We start from the raw sequence: 18,708 nt of genomic DNA on the forward strand, positions 1-18,708 counted from the left end.
AAGCAAGATGTCTGGTTCTCTGTATCAGCCCCTGTACGTGTCACACCAGATATAAAGCCAAGGTTAGAAGCGATGCCGTTACACCGGCGCCCAGGAACGCAGGCGCTCATTCAGGTCACATATGTCCGTTAATATTGCAAGCAGCATTTCCTCAATCCCTCCGTGTTCACATATCGCCTCTAAAAAATGAACAATTAAAGGGATTGCTCGTTTTTCACACGGGTCCACTTGTATTAGAATTGTTAGTTCTCGTAATGATTTTACATTTCTCTCTCCATCTACTGTAGGTGAAGTTTTGTTTTCTGTTTTTTTTTCTTCTTTGTTATTAGGACTAAAAATAATACAAAATTTAAATCGGGGGCAGCACATAGATGGTTTCTAGATGCAGCAAAAATCGATTATTTATTTTTTTAATGTGTATAAAGTCACTTTAAGTGATTTTTCAGAATAATCTGTCGTCTGCTTTACTTGAGGAATGGCACTGGCCATTATATGATATACAGGTGCATCTCACTAAATTAGAATAGCATCAAAAAGTTAATTTATTTCAGTTCTTCAATACAAAAAGTGAAACTCATATATTACATAGTCATTACACACAGAGTGATCTATTTCAAGTGATTATTTCTGTTAATGTTGATGATTATGGCTTACAGCCAATGAAAACACAAAAGTCATTATCTCAGTAAATTAGAATACTTTATAACATCAGCTAGAAAAATGTTTTTAAAATCCGAAATGTTGTCCTACTGAAATGTCTGTTCAGTAAATGCCCTCAATACTTGGTCGGGCTCCTTCTGCATCAGTTACTGCATCAATGCGGCAATGTGGCATGGAGGCGATCAGCCTGTGGCACTGCTGAGGTGTTATGGAAGCCCAGGTGGCTTTGATAGCCGCCTTCAGCTCGTCTGCATTGTTGGGTCTGGGGTCTCATCTTCCTCTTGACAATACCCCATAGATTCTCTATGGGGTTAAGGTCAGGCGAGTTTTCAGTGATACTGTTGTGTGTAATCCAGGTATTGGTACTTTTGGCAGTGTGGACAGGGGCCAAGTCCCGCTGGAGAATGACCTTTCCATCTCCAAAAAGCTTGTCGGCAGAGGGAAGCATGAAGTGCTCTAAAATGTCCTGGTAGACGGCTGCGCTGACTTTGGTCTTGATAAAACACAGTGGACCTCCACCAGCAGATGACGTGGCTCCCCAAACCATCACTGATTGTGGAGACTTCACACTAGACCTCCAGCAGCTTGGATTGTGGCCTCTCCACTCTTCCTCCAGACTCTGGGACCTTGATCTCCAAATGAAATGCAAAATTTACTTTCATCTGAAAACAACACCTTGGACCACTGAGAACAGTCCAGGTCTTTTTCTCCTTGGCCCAGGTAAGACGCTTCTGGCGTTGTCTATTGGTCATGAGCGGCTTGACACAAGGAATGCGACACTTGTAGCCCATGTCCTGGATACATCTGTGTGTGGTGGCTCTTGAAGCAATGACTCCAGCAGCAGTCCACTCCTTGTGAATCTCCCCCAAATGTTTGAATGGCCTTTTCTTAACAATCCTTTCAAGGCTGCGGTTATCCCGGTTGCTTGCTCAACTTTCCATTAATATGCTTGGATACAGCACTCTGTGAACAGTCAGCTTCTTTAGCAATGACCTTTTGTGGCTTACCCACCTTGTGGAGTGTGTCAATGACTGCCTTCTGGACATCTGTCAAGTCAGCAATCTTCCCCATGATTGTGGAGCCTACTGAAACAGACTGAGGGACTCTTTTAAACGCGTAGGAAGCCTTTGCAGGTGTTTTTTTGTAATTATTCTAATTTACTGAGATAATGACTTTTGTGTTTTCATTGGCTGTAAGCCATAATCATCAACATTAACAGAAATAAACATGTGAAATAGATCACTCTGTGTGTAATGACTCTATATAATATGAGTTTCACTTTTTGGATTGAAGAGCTGAAATAAATTAACTTTTTGATGATATTCTAATTTTGTGAGAAGCACCTGTATATTCTGCATTTCACACCAGTTTTCCCCTCTGCCATCTCTAAACTAGATGCGAGGTACCAGTCTTGGACTGGCCCACAGGAGAATCCTCTGGTGGGCCCCTCTGCAAGAGTGGGCCACCACCTTCTTATATGAGCAATACTTGGCACAATATACTTGAATCACTATGTACAGACAAAGGCGGCATCTTATTCATTTATTAACCTACCCAGTTCATTGTATAAATTTGTGATTGAGGATATTGTCACATTTGCATGTAGGTGAAAAGTGGCTCCCTGGAGTTCATTACTTGTGGGCCCCTGGCACGCCAATCCGACACTGCTATGCACTACCTCTTATACACAACACACACAGACACTAGGAATTCCTGCTCTCTTGTGTCTATATAGCACATGTTCAGAAGCATCAGCAGAATGGAGAACATTCGGTTCTGAGCAGTGTAGCTGTGAGTCCAGCACTGGAATGAGAGAGACACTTAAAGGAGTATCCCCCCCCCCCCCCCCCCCCCAAAAAAAAAAAAAATTCTCTTATCTGCAGGTCTGTGGAGTCAGAGCCCATTTTGTTGGAGTTGGTATAAAATGGACCAACTCCGACTCCTAAAATATAGAATAAATGGGGTACAGTAGTTCAATGCAGTTTGTGGGGAATCTTTTTTCATAAGAATTTGGGAAAGTTATGAAATGTCCTATAAATGTCTCTCCTATTCCTGATCTAAGGGTCTAGACTTTTACCTGAGATGAATCTGTGCTACAGTAAATTTATCACTTAAACATGAACCGTGTATGAGGGAGTCGGAGTCATGGAAATTGAGTCGTCGGAGGTTTGGCTTACAGACTCCACGGCCCTGGTTATCTGCATAATATGGCAAATTTTGCTGATCAATGGGCTCTTGAGAAGAGGGCTCTGGAACCCGAAGAACGGGGCTGTCAATCCCTGTCTTGTAGGGAGAGGTGACACACATGGTCGGCCTCCACTCCAGTGATTGTCAACGAGACTGCTGGAAGAAGCGGAGTACAGTACTAGCTGACAGATCCACTTTACTGCTGTTATTTTGGTTGACTACTTAGGCAACTCTTGGGAATGATCCTTTAAAACTTTGCATACTCCCCATGGATTGCTTGGGGAAGCTGCATTTGTTAGATGCCATTTTTGTTGCTTCCAGTGAATTTACTTGTAGCTTTGTGCAGCCTTTTTTAGAACGACCCCTGAGTGCAGACCCCCATGGTATACAGGACAGTAAAGCTTCATCTCCTAATGCAATATAATTGTTAGAATTTTATTTTTCTTACTCACTTAGACTATTTGCAGTTGACCTTGTGAAGGATCCCCTGACCCCGCACTGAGATATATATATATACATTTATCCTCCTATATAATGAAGTTAATTACCAGGTTGCAGGGATGTGTTCTGTAGTAACGTTCCGCTCATTTATCTAACTTAACCTTTGCCTTGAGCCCCGCGCTTCTTTTCACACTCGCACAGATGATTCCTATGACAACTTTTTCTCTTATATATCTTGTATTATCCACAATGTAGCGGAAATAATTATAAACTGGATATAGGTTTCAAGTGTAAAAGTAATCTATAGTATTTTTCAGAATTGAGCTTTATTCCATTAGCGCACAGCTATATTTTTTGTATAAGGAAAAGGGTGTGATTAATATTTTTCTGTTGAGTTGTTGTTGTGGGCTTTTTTTTATATTTTTAATCTTTTTTTTTTTTTTTCACTTCGGGACTCGAACTTGCTATTGTATGATCACTCGTGCTATACAATATTTCAGTATTGCAGTATATTGTAAATATCACACTCTCCTATGAAGCCAAGTCTGTGGCGGCATCAAGGTAGCATCGGCAGAGAAACCCCTTCAGCACTCTGGGGAAGAAGAGATTTCTGGGTGGCTGAATATGCACCCCACCAGGGTCCTAGAACTTAAAGGGGTTATCCAGACTTGGGGCTCAAGGCTATAGTCACTCTATGTGACTACAGACTTGTGAATTCTCGCATTGTGTCCAGTGCGCACTGTCAGGATTTTCCGGCGCCAAGATCATGTGGCTGCAAGTATGCGATTTGCATACTTCCAGCCACATTCCAACTAGACTTTGTCTAGTCAGCTTGTGACCACATGTATGCTAATCATACCAGCACTGGAGAATCGCTCTGTTGCCATCACGTCACAAGTAATGAGCAAAGTGGGAGCTGAACTTTTAGAGCTGTTTCTTGTTCTAGCACGTAAACGGGACATGTCCTAAAGTTTAGTTAAGCACTTAACAATCACGTGGTTTAAATCGTTAGACCTGATCTTGGGATCGCTGGGGGTCCCTATAGTCAGACCATCAGCAAGTTATCCTCTATCCTGTGAATAGGGGATAATTTACCGTACTTTTTTGGGGTTTTTTTTCTGAGGAATTACCTTTTAACTTGAAATTGCCACCTGTGAGCTCCAGGCAACATCCACTGTAAGCAACACGACGATTTTTATGTGCTGCCATATGGGGAAAATGCATATAAAATTGTAAATTCATAACATTTATATAACTTCCTATAACTAACATAGACGTTCTTACTGACCACAGATTCAAAAAATGTTTTTAAAACGGATACTTGCATAGCATGCAACAAAGGGTTAATTAAATACACAAAATCCTGCTGTGAAAAAAAAAAATTGTTCTGTTTCCATTTTCCAAACTTGCACATTTCGTATAATAACATTTACAGAAACCAATGACAAACACTTTAAAAAAAAAAAAAAAAAGGTGCATTGATCCGACTTTTAGTTTTTTTCATTGATTGCATAACATGCAATTTAGGAAGATTGAGACAGAAAACATAATTTTTCTTTAAATTTTTAAGATTTTCAATTTGAAAGCACAAACAAAATAAAAATAAATGTGCTAACCTGACTTAATTGATGTCTTTTCAACTGTAAACTTAAAATGGTTAAAAAAAAAAAAAAAGTAAAATAAAGCACAACAATTTAAGTGATAGTTTTTCGGCTAACACTGATCCTTAAGGCTCAAAATACCCTCCACCCTCTTCACAGATTACAAAAATTTAGCATGCAAAATTGTTCTGAAAAAAAATTAAATAAAATTAGAAATTTGAAACTTATTTTATATATGTTTTTTCCCTATAACAGATAAATCATCATCTCAGGACATCGAGGATAAAATGGATCAATGTCGACCTCGACATCGAAGACCCGATAAAGCCTTGTACGTCCCAAAGGCTAGACGACCTCCCACCGATGATGGAAACGTCAGTGGCGAAAACACCACAGAACAAACAGGGTTCTCGCCTAGTAAGACTCCAAACTGGTCCCGATACAGGAACAACAAGGGCAGTTGGAGATCCTCAGGCCGGGAGTATAGAGACCATCAGCATGGGAAATCCTCTAGATCACCTGTAAAGAAGCAGTCTGAACACAGAGATCAAGGAACAGATTCCACCGCAACAGAAAACGCCGGAAATGATTCCTTATGTGAAACTTTTAATAATCTAAGCATTAATGAGACATCGATGACATCAGGCTTGGATGAAAAACGCTTGACAGCTTCACACATTGATTCCATTGCCGCCGTTCACCGTGGTTCCTCATCCGCCGTTCACCGTGGTTCTTCATCCGCCGTTCACCATGGTTCCTCATCCAAAAAGTCTCAGACCTTTCTTGCCCGGGCCGCTTCAGCCAATGATTGTCAGGAAAAACAGTACAGCTATAGAAGAAAGTCAGATGGGTCCTTGGCAGAACAGTATAGGGTCAGAAGAAACGCACAAGCCAAGGAAAAGTTTCAGTTTACGAAGTCAGAAAGCTACGTAGACGTTCTAAAAAGAAGAGCGGGCATGCTTCAGCCAGGCTTAGCGAGGTTATCCACCAGCACAGAGAATTTAAGACCAACCTTAACGTTTGTATGTAATCAGTCCAATTTAGGTTTACCGTCTAATACCGTAGATAACAGCTGGGAATGCAAAGTAGAGAATATAGACAGCACGACTGTACACCAAAGTGGCGTCTTATTCTCCCCCGCAGATAGTGCTGAACTAATCTCTTTAAGTGACACTATTAAAGACCCATCTGGACTGCTCACAGTCTTAGAAAGCTGTGCCGATAAAATGGGTAATGCACTCGTGTATGAAAGGCAAGAAAATATCACAGAAAGGAAATTAGATCCCCCTCCTGTTACGGGAGAACATGTCTTACAGGAGGAGAACAGAGCCATTGTCCTCGCCACTGAGCCCTGCAGTGGGGCTGATTATAAAGCATGCACATCTGAGAGCGCCAGAGCTGGGTTAGATAGCATGCATACGCCTGTATCGGTAGTGAATGGCAGTACGGCTCAGATTAGACCTCAAGGTGTTAGCGAGGCTGATGGGGAACATGAGGGTGAGACCATTGACGTGTGCCAATATTCAGGTTCTGCAGAATCTGAGGGGAGGTATACCTCTGCTCATTCTGAAAGCGATATAGAGCCTAGTACTGAAGAGGTGCAGACGATGGGGGGTGCAGATGCAGAGCTGCTACACGGACTTGTGACTGTAGAGGTAATGGTGATGGCAGAGCATGGATCTGCATTAGTAAGTGCAGCTTGTGATGCCACCGGAGCAGAGGTAGAGGGCATGGAGGTCATTGATCCTGAATTTACGAGCCGAGAGGTTGTGGAGAATTTGGCCCCTGTGGACGGTGTGAACTCTGTTTCAGCAGGAGTGAACGCAGAGCCTTGTCCAAAGGTGGATCATGTTGAGCCGATGTTGTGCCCTAATGAAGGCACAGTCTGTTCAGATGACCTAAAGCAACCTGATTCATTGACTGGCACGGACTTTGTCCTGGGAGGGCATCCAGACCCTGTGACGGACCCTTGTGTGGCCTCTTTGGAAACCACTGATAAACTGACTCCATGTGTAGCAAGTGCTACCGAGGAAGAGAGCTGGGATTCTCTTTTTAATGATGATGGCGAGTGTGTCGATCCTCACCATGTGCAAGAGGTAAAATTCTGATTGACAATGGACTCTTGTTAATGGATGTGTTGTCAGGAGCAGGACACAGTCTGTCTGACTGCCAACATTTAATAAAATTATCTGCATTTTTAGCTGTCTTTCATAGTTGCTGAAGCAGAACTCCAAATCATCTGCTGCTCCTCACATGCCCATAGAGTTCAGTGATAAAATTCCGGCTGCCTAGTGCCTCCACCAGGGGGAGCTCACTGCATACAGATTTACACATATACAATTGAACTCTGTAATGAATCTGTCTTCAGTAAAATCATCAGCTCCCTCAGTCATGATTTTATCATGTTTTTTAGGTTCACTTCTATTTTGTCCATTTTCTTAAGTCTTATGCAGGTATTTAATACACGGGAGTCCTCCCTCTTGTTCACTTTTCCCTGGGGTCATCTTGTATATTTTGCATGTTTGACATGTAGAGTGCTAGGAATGAAGAGAACAGTACAGACTTTAAAGGTGGTTTGACCCAAAGTAGGGTAAAGTTTAAAATTCTATATCTGAGATATGAATCTAAGTGAGAGTTGTAGAAATCTCTATGCAGTGAGATTCTCCTAGTGATGGCTGTATAATTCTGTATGCAGTGAACTACCCCTTGTAGTGGTTGTATAATTCTGTATGCAGTGAACTACCCCTTGTAGTGGTTGTATAAATCTCTATGCAGTGAGCTCCCCCTAATGGTGGCTGTAGAAATATGTATGCAGTGAGCTCCCCCTAATGGTGGCTGTAGAAATATGTATGCAGTGAGCTCCCCCTAATGGTGGCTGTAGAAATATGTATGCAGTGAGCTCCCCTTCATGGTGGCTGTAGAAATATATGTATGCAGTGAGCTCCCCCAAGTGGTCGCTGTAGAAATATGTATGCAGTGAGCTCCCCCTCATGGTGGCTGTAGAAATATATGTATGCAGTGAGCTCCCCCAAGTGGTGGCTGTAGAAATATATGTATGCAGTGAGCTCCCCCAAGTGGTGGCTGTAGAAATATATGTATGCAGTGAGCTCCCCCAAGTGGTGGCTGTAGAAATATGTATGCAGTGAGCTCCCCCAAGTGGTGGCTGTAGAAATATGTATGCAGTGAGCTCCCCCAAGTGGTGGCTGTAGAAATATGTATGCAGTGAGCTTCCCCCAAGTGGTGGCTACTGACGGACAGAATTTTAATATCTCTATAGCTATTTGCAGTGAAAGATTTGAATCCTAAAATTTGAGTCTGGCTTATTGCTGAATCTCCTTTCCCAGAAGCGCGTTACCTGCTGTACAATACGTCATCTAGAGCGGTTTCCTCTTGCCTTTCTTCTAGCTGACCTTGATTGAGGGGGGGCACGACAGCCCCAAGAAGTCCAGATATAACTACTACGACTATGAGCCCCAAGAGCCGGCTGTAGATGATCTAGAACTGTCACATGTGATTGAGATCTACGGCTTCCCTGCAGAATTTAAGACCGAGGATTTACTCCGCGCCTTTGCCAGTTACCAGTGAGTCCCGTCTGCTCATGTTACTCTCTAGATTTTGATGTTTTACTTTATGCAATAGATCGTCCACTTTGTTTTTATTTATTTTTTTTCTCTGAAATTCATCCGCTTCTGGGAGAGTTAGGTGACAACCAGTGTGACCAATCTAACAGCTGTAACAAGAAATGCTACTAAATAATTGTTTTAAATACATTGCTTTGTCTTTGTGTTCTCGCTGGTGGACTCTGCAGCCAATTCATCAAAATGGCACAAAATGTTTGAATTTAGCACAATTTTTATTTATTTATTTATTTTATTGCTTTTTTTTTTTAAATATCACACGTTAGTCTGCAACTGCACAAAAGACAAAAAAAAATTGGACAGATTTTGCATTGCACTGGGGTACTGGGGTATCACCGCTCAGAAATTTTGCAACATGTGGATAATGAAATCCACGGCCACGTTGACAAGGACTGAAGAAACGAATGTAAAGATGGCCCAAAATACATCATGAATTTGGTTAAAGAAAAATGCAGACTTCCTTTAAAAAAAAAAAAAGTAACAGAAGTGAAGAATTGGAGCCTTTGCGTTTGTTTCTCTCTCTCTTTTTTTATTTTTTTTAAAGGACCTCTGATAACAGTCAGTGAATAGAAATATACTTGTGTACATCCAGAATCTGAAAGCTTGTTCTGGATTACTCCTGCTGAATCTTATGGTTCTTCTGTTCAGTTATCGGATTGGACACAGAATCTGCATCAAATGAGATTAATATCTGCAACTATGCAAGTAATGTTATTGCAAAACCGCTGAAGTGCATTGAAAAAACACAGATATTACATCTTCAGATTCTGCATAATAAAGCCAAGGATTAGCCTCATTGAATAACAGAGGTGTTAATCCTCGTGCACACACTGAGTAAATTTGTGGCAGAAATCTGGGTGTGCGTCTCTGATTTCTTCTGTGGATTTAAATTAGTTTTCTGGGTTCAGAAAGTTCTGTCCCCAGTTTGTTTAAAAAAACAAAACAAAAACTGTCCCTTTCTCACCTTCCCCAGGTCCAGCATCACTGAGTCTGTTATTGCTCCTGATATTTGTCTGCAGCCAATAGCAGAGCTCAGCGGCAGTGATGGCTACTGAAGCAAAGCTTATTCGACGTGAGATCAGCGCTGCAGACAATAAAGGACCAGGGGAGCAGCACGTAGACGCGGCACTGGACTGGGGGACTGGGAGTGAAGCACAGTTAGTTTTAAAAAAGAAACAATCTTCACTTGGGTACAGGGGATTCCTGAAACCAGAAAACCCATTTTAAGTCAAACATGTGAACAGAGCCCTAGAGTTTGGGTGAAATTTATTAAGGCAATCAATACCTGGTCTCCGAGCTGATACGTTTTACCTGTGCTGATACATTTCAACAAACAATGACCCCTGACGCCTCTGACCCCGTTCAGTGCATTGTGAGCCCCCGCAGTGTCAGGACGCAGTGGACAGACTGTATGTGTCCATGGCGTTCGGCCTGGTTTAGTAGCTTATGGTTCTCATTTTCCTCCTGCAGCTTCGTGTGTGACTTGTGCATTTGAACATTTGTTCGTTATTCTTTTGCCGCAGGAAGAAAGGCTTCGACATCAAGTGGGTGGACGATACTCACGCTCTAGGAGTGTTTGCAAGCCCTATCACAGGTACAGTGATCCGCCTTGTCTGTGGAAGACCGCGTGTAGGAAACTAGAAAAGGTGCAGATGTGCAAATGGCCGGTGTTTTAGCGCTTTCTATAAATATGTAATGTTAGTCCAATGCAAAAAGGACTACATACGGGTATGTCCACACACTGCTTTTTTGCAAGTTTTTTTTTTTCTGCACTAAAAACACTGCCTGCATTACGCGTGTTTTTTTTTTATGCGTATTCTTATGCGTTTTTTAAAAATTTTTTTGCAGTCATTTGAAAGGGTAAAAAAGTGCAGAAAAAAAGCTCATAAAGAATTGACATGCCATGATTTAAAAACTAAAAGAAAGAAATGTGAATGAGACGTTTGAAATCTCATTTATTTTGCTGCTGCTGCAAAACATTTTTTCCATACAAAAAAAGTTGGTTAAAAAAACGCTACCTGTGAACAAGCCCAATGGTGTTTTTCCTTAAAACTTTAAAACTTGTATGAAAAGTCTAAAACCTCTATGGAATGTATCATCAGCGAGATCAGCTGTGATTGCGAGGATGATGGAGATTTTTGCTGAATGTGTGCCTTTTTTTTTCATCTTTTCTTCAGCTCGTGATGCTTTATCCAGCAAGAACCCACTGGTGAAGGTTCGATCATTGTCCCAAGCCACCAAAACATCCAGAGCCAAAGCTCGGGCCTGTGCAGGTGAGATGGATCGCCTCTCCAGTCACTTCCTACACACTGCAGTTTTATCCTTTTACAAAGTGACGCCTTTCATGTTGTGCAGTTTTATAGTCCCAGTTTATTTTTTTTCTGTCCGCATCTGCTGAGTCTCCTGCACTGAAGATTTCCAGCCGAGCCCAGCATAGAAGGGTTCTTTACAGTAAAAGCAGTAAGACTATGCGAGACTCGGGCGCTTGTAAATTGGAAACCTGGCACTTCTTCTATACTGAAAATCTCTGCCATAGAAATAGTTATTAATGTTTCGGTCCAAATTGGACCTTCTTTGGCCACCCAGATCGGAGGGGAGTATGTTGAGTGGTGATGCCGCATAGCGATCCCTATCGGTGGATAGTGGGCACATCAGTGATTGCTATACATTTCGTAGCTGCACTGTCTATTTCCCCTGCAAATCCAATGACTAAAAAAAGGTCCTGTGTGAACCAAAATGCCTAAAATTAACTGCAAGAGTGTAAACGTTAAAAAAGTTTTGGTTTTATTACTGAGTGCGATGACTCCTGGTCCAGCAAATGCAATATTGAATAAAAAAAAAAAACAAACATGCAGATTCCTAAGGAGTTAAAAAAAAATAAATAAACTTTTTCTTTAAACAGCGCCACCCCTGTCCCTGGGTTGTCAGGTATTGCAGCTGAACCTTATCCAAGGGAATAGGATTGGGCTGTGATACCAGACACAGCCTATTATTATTATACTTGTATAATCTATCTACTGTTGGGGGTAGGGGGCCTCAGTGTATAGAAACTATGAAATTCCCCCCCCCCCTTTTAAACCACTTTTGTGATTTCAGATTTTTTTATGGCGTAAGACTACAGAAACGGAGATATTACTATATTTACATATATTTGCGCTCATCACAAAGTCCATTCATTATTAATAAAGGTCTGAAATCAATAAAGACAGGATTGCAGTTCTCATTCGCATTAATGCCGTTCCTAGGAGGAATGACCTTGGCGAGTTCAATAACACAAGTCCAAATGAAAGAGAGGGTAAGGCCTTAAAGGCTGCGGGAGGGCTCCTTTCGCTGGTCCGTCTGCGGGAGGGCTCCTTTCGCTGGTCCGTCGGCGGGAGGGCTCCTTTCGCCGGTCCGTCGGCGGGAGGGCTCCTTTCGCCGGTCCGTCGGCGGGAGGGCTCCTTTCGCCGGTCCGTCGGCGGGAGGGGCTCCTTTCGCCGGTCCGTCTGCGGGAGGGGCTCCTTTCGCCGGTCCGTCTGCGGGAGGGGCTCCTTTCGCCGGTCCGTCTGCGGGAGGGGCTCCTTTCGCCGGTCCGTCTGCGGGAGGGGCTCCTTTCGCCGGTCCGTCTGCGGGAGGGGCTCCTTTCGCCGGTCCGTCTGCGGGAGGGGCTCCTTTCGCCGGTCCGTCTGCGGGAGGGGCTCCTTTCGCCGGTCCGTCTGCGGGAGGGGCTCCTTTCGCCGGTCCGTCTGCGGGAGGGGCTCCTTTCGCCGGTCCGTCTGCGGGAGGGGCTCCTTTCGCCGGTGCCTCCGCGGGACGGGCTCCTTTCGCCGGTGCCTCCGCGGGACGGGCTCCTTTCGCTCATCATGGATGAGTGTTGAATTACAAGGCTGGGGTTAGACAGCGACCTTGGTCTTGACACAGATCGCTTCCTGCCATTGCTACATCACAACATAATTAAAGTAAATTGGTTTGGATTACAACCGGCAAAGTTCACCAAAAAGGCAAACTGGCTTCTTCTTCGTTGCAGTTTGCATTTACTTGCGTTATGCTGCGATGTAGCAGCTGCATACAAATCTTTGGCCAAAAGTTGGTGTGTAGCCCCAGCCTAACACATGCACATTGCTGTATTACTCAATCAAGGTACTGATACACGGCAGAAATGCAGTTCCTTCATATGGTTATGTGCACACTTTGAGTATTTGCAGCAGATTTTTCTGCAGCAAAAAACAGACTGTTGCCCTGAAAAACACTGTGTAAAATATTTGCATGTTTTTTATTATTTGATTGGGTGTAAAATGCTGCAAAAGCACTGAAAGAAACCTTAGCTCGAACCTTAGATCGCAGCGATCTCTGACTGTTAGACGCCTGGCTTCAGCAGTAGCCCTCCCCCATCGCTCTGCCTGCCATAGGGGACGAAGCATGACCTCCGTCCTCTGCTAGCTGAAAGCATTAGTCAGTGAGAGCAGAATTCGATATGGTGATCCGCACCCGAAAAAAGGATAAGTAGAGTGTTCTGGTTGTCACTGCTAGACAATAGTCCTACCGGATATTCGGCTCGTCCTGCAGCAAGACCGACTGCAGAATTCCCCGAGAGCATTTAATCCATTATATAATGAGAATGAACATCTATTTTGCCTTGTGGGTATTTATTAAATTATAGAGCGATTCTGTTGGTCACAGGCAGTCAGTTCACTGTCCGAGCTTTTAGCAGCACTTGTAAGCAAAAGGGAAAAACATCACGCTGAGGAATGAACAGGAATTCTCCCGGGGCTCAGCATTCGTGAACTTTCTCCATTCTCTCGCTTTCAAAAACTAAAGCTTTTTCCGTGCAACACTGATCTTGACCTGACTGTGTTCACTGCTTGGGGAATGCAAAAACGTCATTTTCTTAGTCAGTCCTGCTCTATTCAAGACCTTAAATGCAGCGACAAAACACTTGCGTCTTTACTGCCTTGCATCATGTATAGAAGTCAGATTGTTTGGACAAAAATGTTCTGTATTCTCCTGGAGGTTTTTTCTTTCATTCCCCCTTTTTGCATTCCTCCTCCCTGCCTCCTGGGTGTAAATCAAAAAATTGAGAAAGTGATTTGGTTGAGGCTACCCATCACAATAAGACAGGCCCTGGTCCCCTTTAAAAGAGGACCTGTCACTTGCTATACAGTCATGGTAGAAAATGTTGGCACCCTTGAAATTGTTCCAGAAAATGAAGTATTGAAAGTTTTGTTATACACATGTTTATTCCCTTTGTGGGAAAGGCAAATTGGACATCATTTCACACAAAACTCCCAAAATTATCTGGAAAAAAATGCTGGCACCTTTACAAAATTGTGGGTAAACAACTTTGTTTTAAGCACATGATGCTCATTCAAACTCACCTGTGGCAAGTAACAGGTGTGGGCAATATAAAAATCACACCTTAAACAAGATAAAAAGGGGAGAAGTTGACTCCATCTTTGCACTGTGTGTGCCACACTAAGCATGGAGAACAGAAAGAGGAGAAGAGAACTGTCCGAGGACTTGAAAAATATCAGCAAAATCAAGGTTACCACAATTTTGGTTCTCAAGTCAATCTCCAGAGATCTTGATATTCCGTTGTCCACGGTGCGCAACATTATCTAGAAGTTTACGGATTCAGATGAAAATACATATATATATATATGGCGGGTGTTTGTAGGCAATTCCCTCTGCAGCTACTCTAACCAGACAACACTTCCAGTGGTAAAATCAGCTGTGGAAGGAGCCAGATCTATCCCCATCACAACGACTGGACATCCACCCATAGGGGATGACAGCTCCTTACCTGAATACTCCTTTATCTGGGATTGTTTTTTATGTCTAGTCGGTTACAGCATGCTTCTTAGTTAAAATCTATATATGTGAAGTTATTTTGTAAATCCTTTTGCTTTATTTTATTTAACACAAATACACTGTAAATGTTGTATTAGACCACCACCCATTATTCTGTCCCCCATTAGTCTTGACTAAGGGGAATGTCCATTTTTGTTTATTAGGCCACGGCCCCTCTATCAGTATTTGGTCAGTATTCGGTCAGTATTTTTTCTCAGGAGTGGGAGCCAAAACCAGGTGAGGAACAATCAGAGAAAAGGTATAATAGAAACAAGTCACCAATTCTGCATTTATCACCCACTCCTGAGAAAATACTGACCAAATACTGATAGTGGGGCCGTGGCCTTACTTTTATGATACATCTGAAATGAGAGCTGAATGGACTCTGAAAAGAGTTAAATTAATCAAAAATGTCCCAATTGTTTTAGTTTAGGATTATACAACTTCTAAAGTGTCTCCATGGTAACAGACTACAAAGAAAGCCTTTGTAGTCTGATGCTAGGGTTTCTCTTACTTACAGGTGAGCTGTCAACAGATTTGACTCCTCTAAACTGCTGTGAGCCTTATATAAGTGATTCAGGTTGTGTGAAGGAGGAATTCAAGTTTTAACCCCTCTCGTGCTGCTATTTAATGGGCTTAGTGGGTGATGTCTTCATTTGCAAAACTGAAAACTCCTTAATCCCTGTTCTTTGCTCCGAGTGGCTGCTGGGGCATCAAATAAGGAGACCTCTACTGCCGATACTCAGGAGCAAAGGGGGGGGCGGACGTGGAGCTACGAGTGCCTGGGAGGCTGCACCTGAAGGGACCGCCCCTGAGGAACCTGGAGTCACAGCACGAGGTGCTGAACCATAGGTGTGGGTCTGCCGCTTTCCCCATCACTTGTATATAGTGTTGTCAGCATTGTAGAGGGGTCAGAGCTGGTGTCTTCTTCATTCCAGATGAGAAATGTTTTCCACAAGGGCATAGCCGTCCTATGCGATCACACTAGCGTGCCACAGTGGCCATGTTTGTGGCTATTACTTCTGTATATTAGCAAGAAGTGAAGAAAAATGATTGCGACTGACAGATTAGACACCACAGGATGTTTGCAGTCTGTTACCATGGAGATGCATATTTTTTCATAGGAGCTGTAATCACAAAATAGAATGACTTTTTTTTTTTTTTTTTTTTTTTTTTTTTTTTAGAATCAATGGGATAACAAAGACTTGCTTATGATTATGGACCCACACATTCATTTCAAAAGATTTTTTTTGTTTGTTTGTTTCCTTCCAGAAATTAGCTGGTTACATTTTTTCTGATCTTTTTATTACTCCTTTGCGCTCTGGGTTTGACCCAATTATCATTCATTTTATCGCCAGATCCATAATTATCATTCCTTAACGATGCGCCGTTTTTCATTAACTAGCGAGCCGTCCGCCTGCAATTATCTCAAGTGTTACAGTAATTTCCTGACGTTAGACGAGTCTTGCATCGGTCAGGAACGAGAGTTACAAATCTGGGTTGACGAGGGGGGGGGGGATAAGGATCTGAGCGTCGGGGGGGACATCTGCAGCTCTGACAATGGCGTTATTGTGTAAAAAAAACTTGTACTTTTCTTCTTCTTTTGTTCTTGTGTGACTTAGACTTTCTGCAGCCCGCTAAAGACCGTCCAGAAACGTCTGCGGTTCTTGCAAGGAGACTGGTGATTAGTGCCTTGGGAGTGCGAAGTACCCAGAGCCGGTCCGAAAGGGAGGCTGAGCGCAAGAAACTCCAGGAAGCCAGAGGTGAGAGGAAGCAATTAGATTGTGCACAGTCTTCTGTTTGGTCGGATTTTGCCGTTAACAGCTGCAGACGCTGTCAAACTGTATTAAGTGGCACAATCTTCTCCCTGCATATGGACAAGTACTTATCTCTCCTCTTTCTCTGCCTGGAGATGAGCAGGGTTTACTGGCGGGATCGTGACATTTCTACCATTCTGCAATCAGGCGCAGCATGACATTAAAACAATGGGGATCATTTCAGGAGACCCACATCCAAACTAGAAGAGCGTAAAGACGTTACGTAATTGCACAAAGATCTGCTTAGAGTTTTATAGTGAAGTACAGGTGCATCGTTTATTCCATGATTATGTAATATTCAAGGGGTTAACGTAGACTTCTATACAGAAAATGATCCATCATTGTGACCATAGGTTGGGTCACTCCGCTCATGACCGTCTCCAATAGCATAGAGTGACAGCCTATAGAGAGCTGATGGCAATCTTTATGGGCATGGGGGAAAAAAATGACAGAATTTTTTCTTTTTTTTTTAAAGAGGTTGTCAACTACTTTTTACATTGATGCCCTATCCTAAGGATAGGGCATCAATGTCTGATCGGCCGGGATCTGACACCCGGCACCCCCGCCGATCAGCTGTTATCGGTGGCGGAAGTACTTACTTGCTGAGCGGCCATCTACTTTTGGTGGCCGGGGTTTGGCACTGCACATCCACCTCCAATTCAAAGCAATAGTAGACGGCCAAGCTCCGCACGCAGGTACTTCCGGCCGCCGACATCGATAATAGCTAATCAGAGGGGTTGCCAGATGTCAGACCCTGGCTGATCAGACATTGATGCCCTATCCTAAGTTTAGGGCCTCAATATAAAAGTAGTGGACAACCTCTTTAAGGGCACCATTTTGGTCAGGACTTTACAGAGCTTTTTAGTGAGACTCGTGCATATAATTGTATTATGGCTCAGTAGTGCCATGCAATATATCAATTAAAACAAAACAGGTAATGGGAGATCCAGCTCCAGGAGTTAGAGAATAGTATAAAATTGCACTTTATTTCATCTTCAATAAAATCTCGTGGCAAATGAAAAAAAAAAAAAAATAAAATGACAGGGAAACACATGCCTACTTGTTTTGAACCCCAATGTTTTTATTGGAGAAATAAAGTGCAGTTTTATCCTTTTCTCTAACTTTTGGACCTGGACCTATCATTACATGTTTGCTTCTATCTCTGCTTTGTGGAACCCGTCCCACGGATCTGTGCACCAAACTTACTGAATATCGCATGACCTCCAAAAATCAATAAAACTGTGAACTGATATTTACTTCTTTTTTTTTTTTTTCTTTCTATATTATAGCACCTAGGGAAGTAACATTAAACTGTAAATATATCTTACTTTTTAGTTTTTCTTTGATTTGTAGCAAGGACAGGGGCAATTATATTGTCTACTATAAGAAAAAAAAAACTATTTTGTAACTCAGTATTTGGAATGTTAAAGTTTTTTATTTTTTGTAGGGCTGTGGAGTCGGTAAGCCAAACCTGCGACTCCCAACTCCACAGCACTGTGTCACTACTGAGCGTGTACATAAAGTGCAGCACAGATTCATCTCCTCTAAAAGCCGACATCCTTAGATCAGGAACAGAACAAACATTTATAACACATTTCATAACTTTCCCAATTCTGAAAACATTTACAGTTGGTCCATTTTATTCTGACTCCACCAAAATGGACTCCGACTCCACAACTCCGACTCCACAGCCCTGGTATTTTGGCACCCCTCCTTTCCACATCAAGAGGCAGGGCTGCCACCAGGAATTTCAGGGCTCCATACTGGCAAAATTTTCAGGCCCCCTTGAGACTCCGCCCAAGTTCCACCACAGCTCCACCTTCACCCCTTGAACCTTCCACAGTCCTATATCTTGGAAAAACTCCACTTCTTCACCAAGGCCTCACCAATCACACATTAACAGTTCCCATTGAACACCAGATCACATACATAGCCAGCAGCTTTTGTTTTGGCCAAAAGATTTTTTAAGCCACCACCACGACAAGGTAGCCTCTTCTGGCTGAGCCCTACTCTAACCTATGAAACAATTCTTAAAATACCCAATACTCTTTTTAGGTATATTTTTTTCTTTTTTTTTCTTTAAGGAAATGTGTCACATAGATACATTTTTTAAAATGACCAATAATCTCACATACAAGGGACAAATGCCGTCACACCATGGCAGGACCACATATTACCACTACATAGTGACTGAATATTACAGTACTAATCATTAATAAAAAAAAAAATGCACACAGTGGTAAGTGCCATTATACACAGGAGCTCTGTATATAGTGTCAGTGTACAGGTAATACATTGATCACCAGTGACAATATACACAGGAGCTCTGTATATAGTGTACAGGTAATAAAAGGATTACCAGTGACATTATGCACCGGAGCTCTGTATATAGTATACAGGTAATACAGTGATCACCAGTGACATTATACACAGGTGCTCTGTATATAGTGTCAGTGTACAGGTAATGCAGTGAACACCACTGATACTATGTACAGGAGGTCTGTATATAGTGTACAGGTAATACAGGGATCATCAGTG

General features: G+C 42.6%; 1 protein-coding gene across 1 annotated transcript in view; it reads left to right on the top strand.

Annotated features, from left to right (window-relative positions):
* Nucleotides 1-18,708, top strand: part of R3HCC1L (R3H domain and coiled-coil containing 1 like) — a 50,589-nt gene that overhangs the window by 23,115 nt on the left and 8,766 nt on the right. The window contains exons 3-7 of the mRNA XM_073684995.1: nucleotides 5,145-6,985; nucleotides 8,295-8,470; nucleotides 10,051-10,121; nucleotides 10,705-10,800; nucleotides 15,976-16,116. Coding sequence (XP_073541096.1) covers nucleotides 5,145-6,985; nucleotides 8,295-8,470; nucleotides 10,051-10,121; nucleotides 10,705-10,800; nucleotides 15,976-16,116 — 2,325 coding nt within the window. The remainder of the gene's footprint in view (nucleotides 1-5,144; nucleotides 6,986-8,294; nucleotides 8,471-10,050; nucleotides 10,122-10,704; nucleotides 10,801-15,975; nucleotides 16,117-18,708) is intronic.

This window comes from Phyllobates terribilis, unplaced genomic scaffold (assembly GCF_046119375.1).
Source record: "Phyllobates terribilis strain yellow unplaced genomic scaffold, ASM4611937v1 Scaffold_5__5_contigs__length_657084704, whole genome shotgun sequence".
Lineage (NCBI taxonomy): Eukaryota > Metazoa > Chordata > Amphibia > Anura > Dendrobatidae > Phyllobates > Phyllobates terribilis.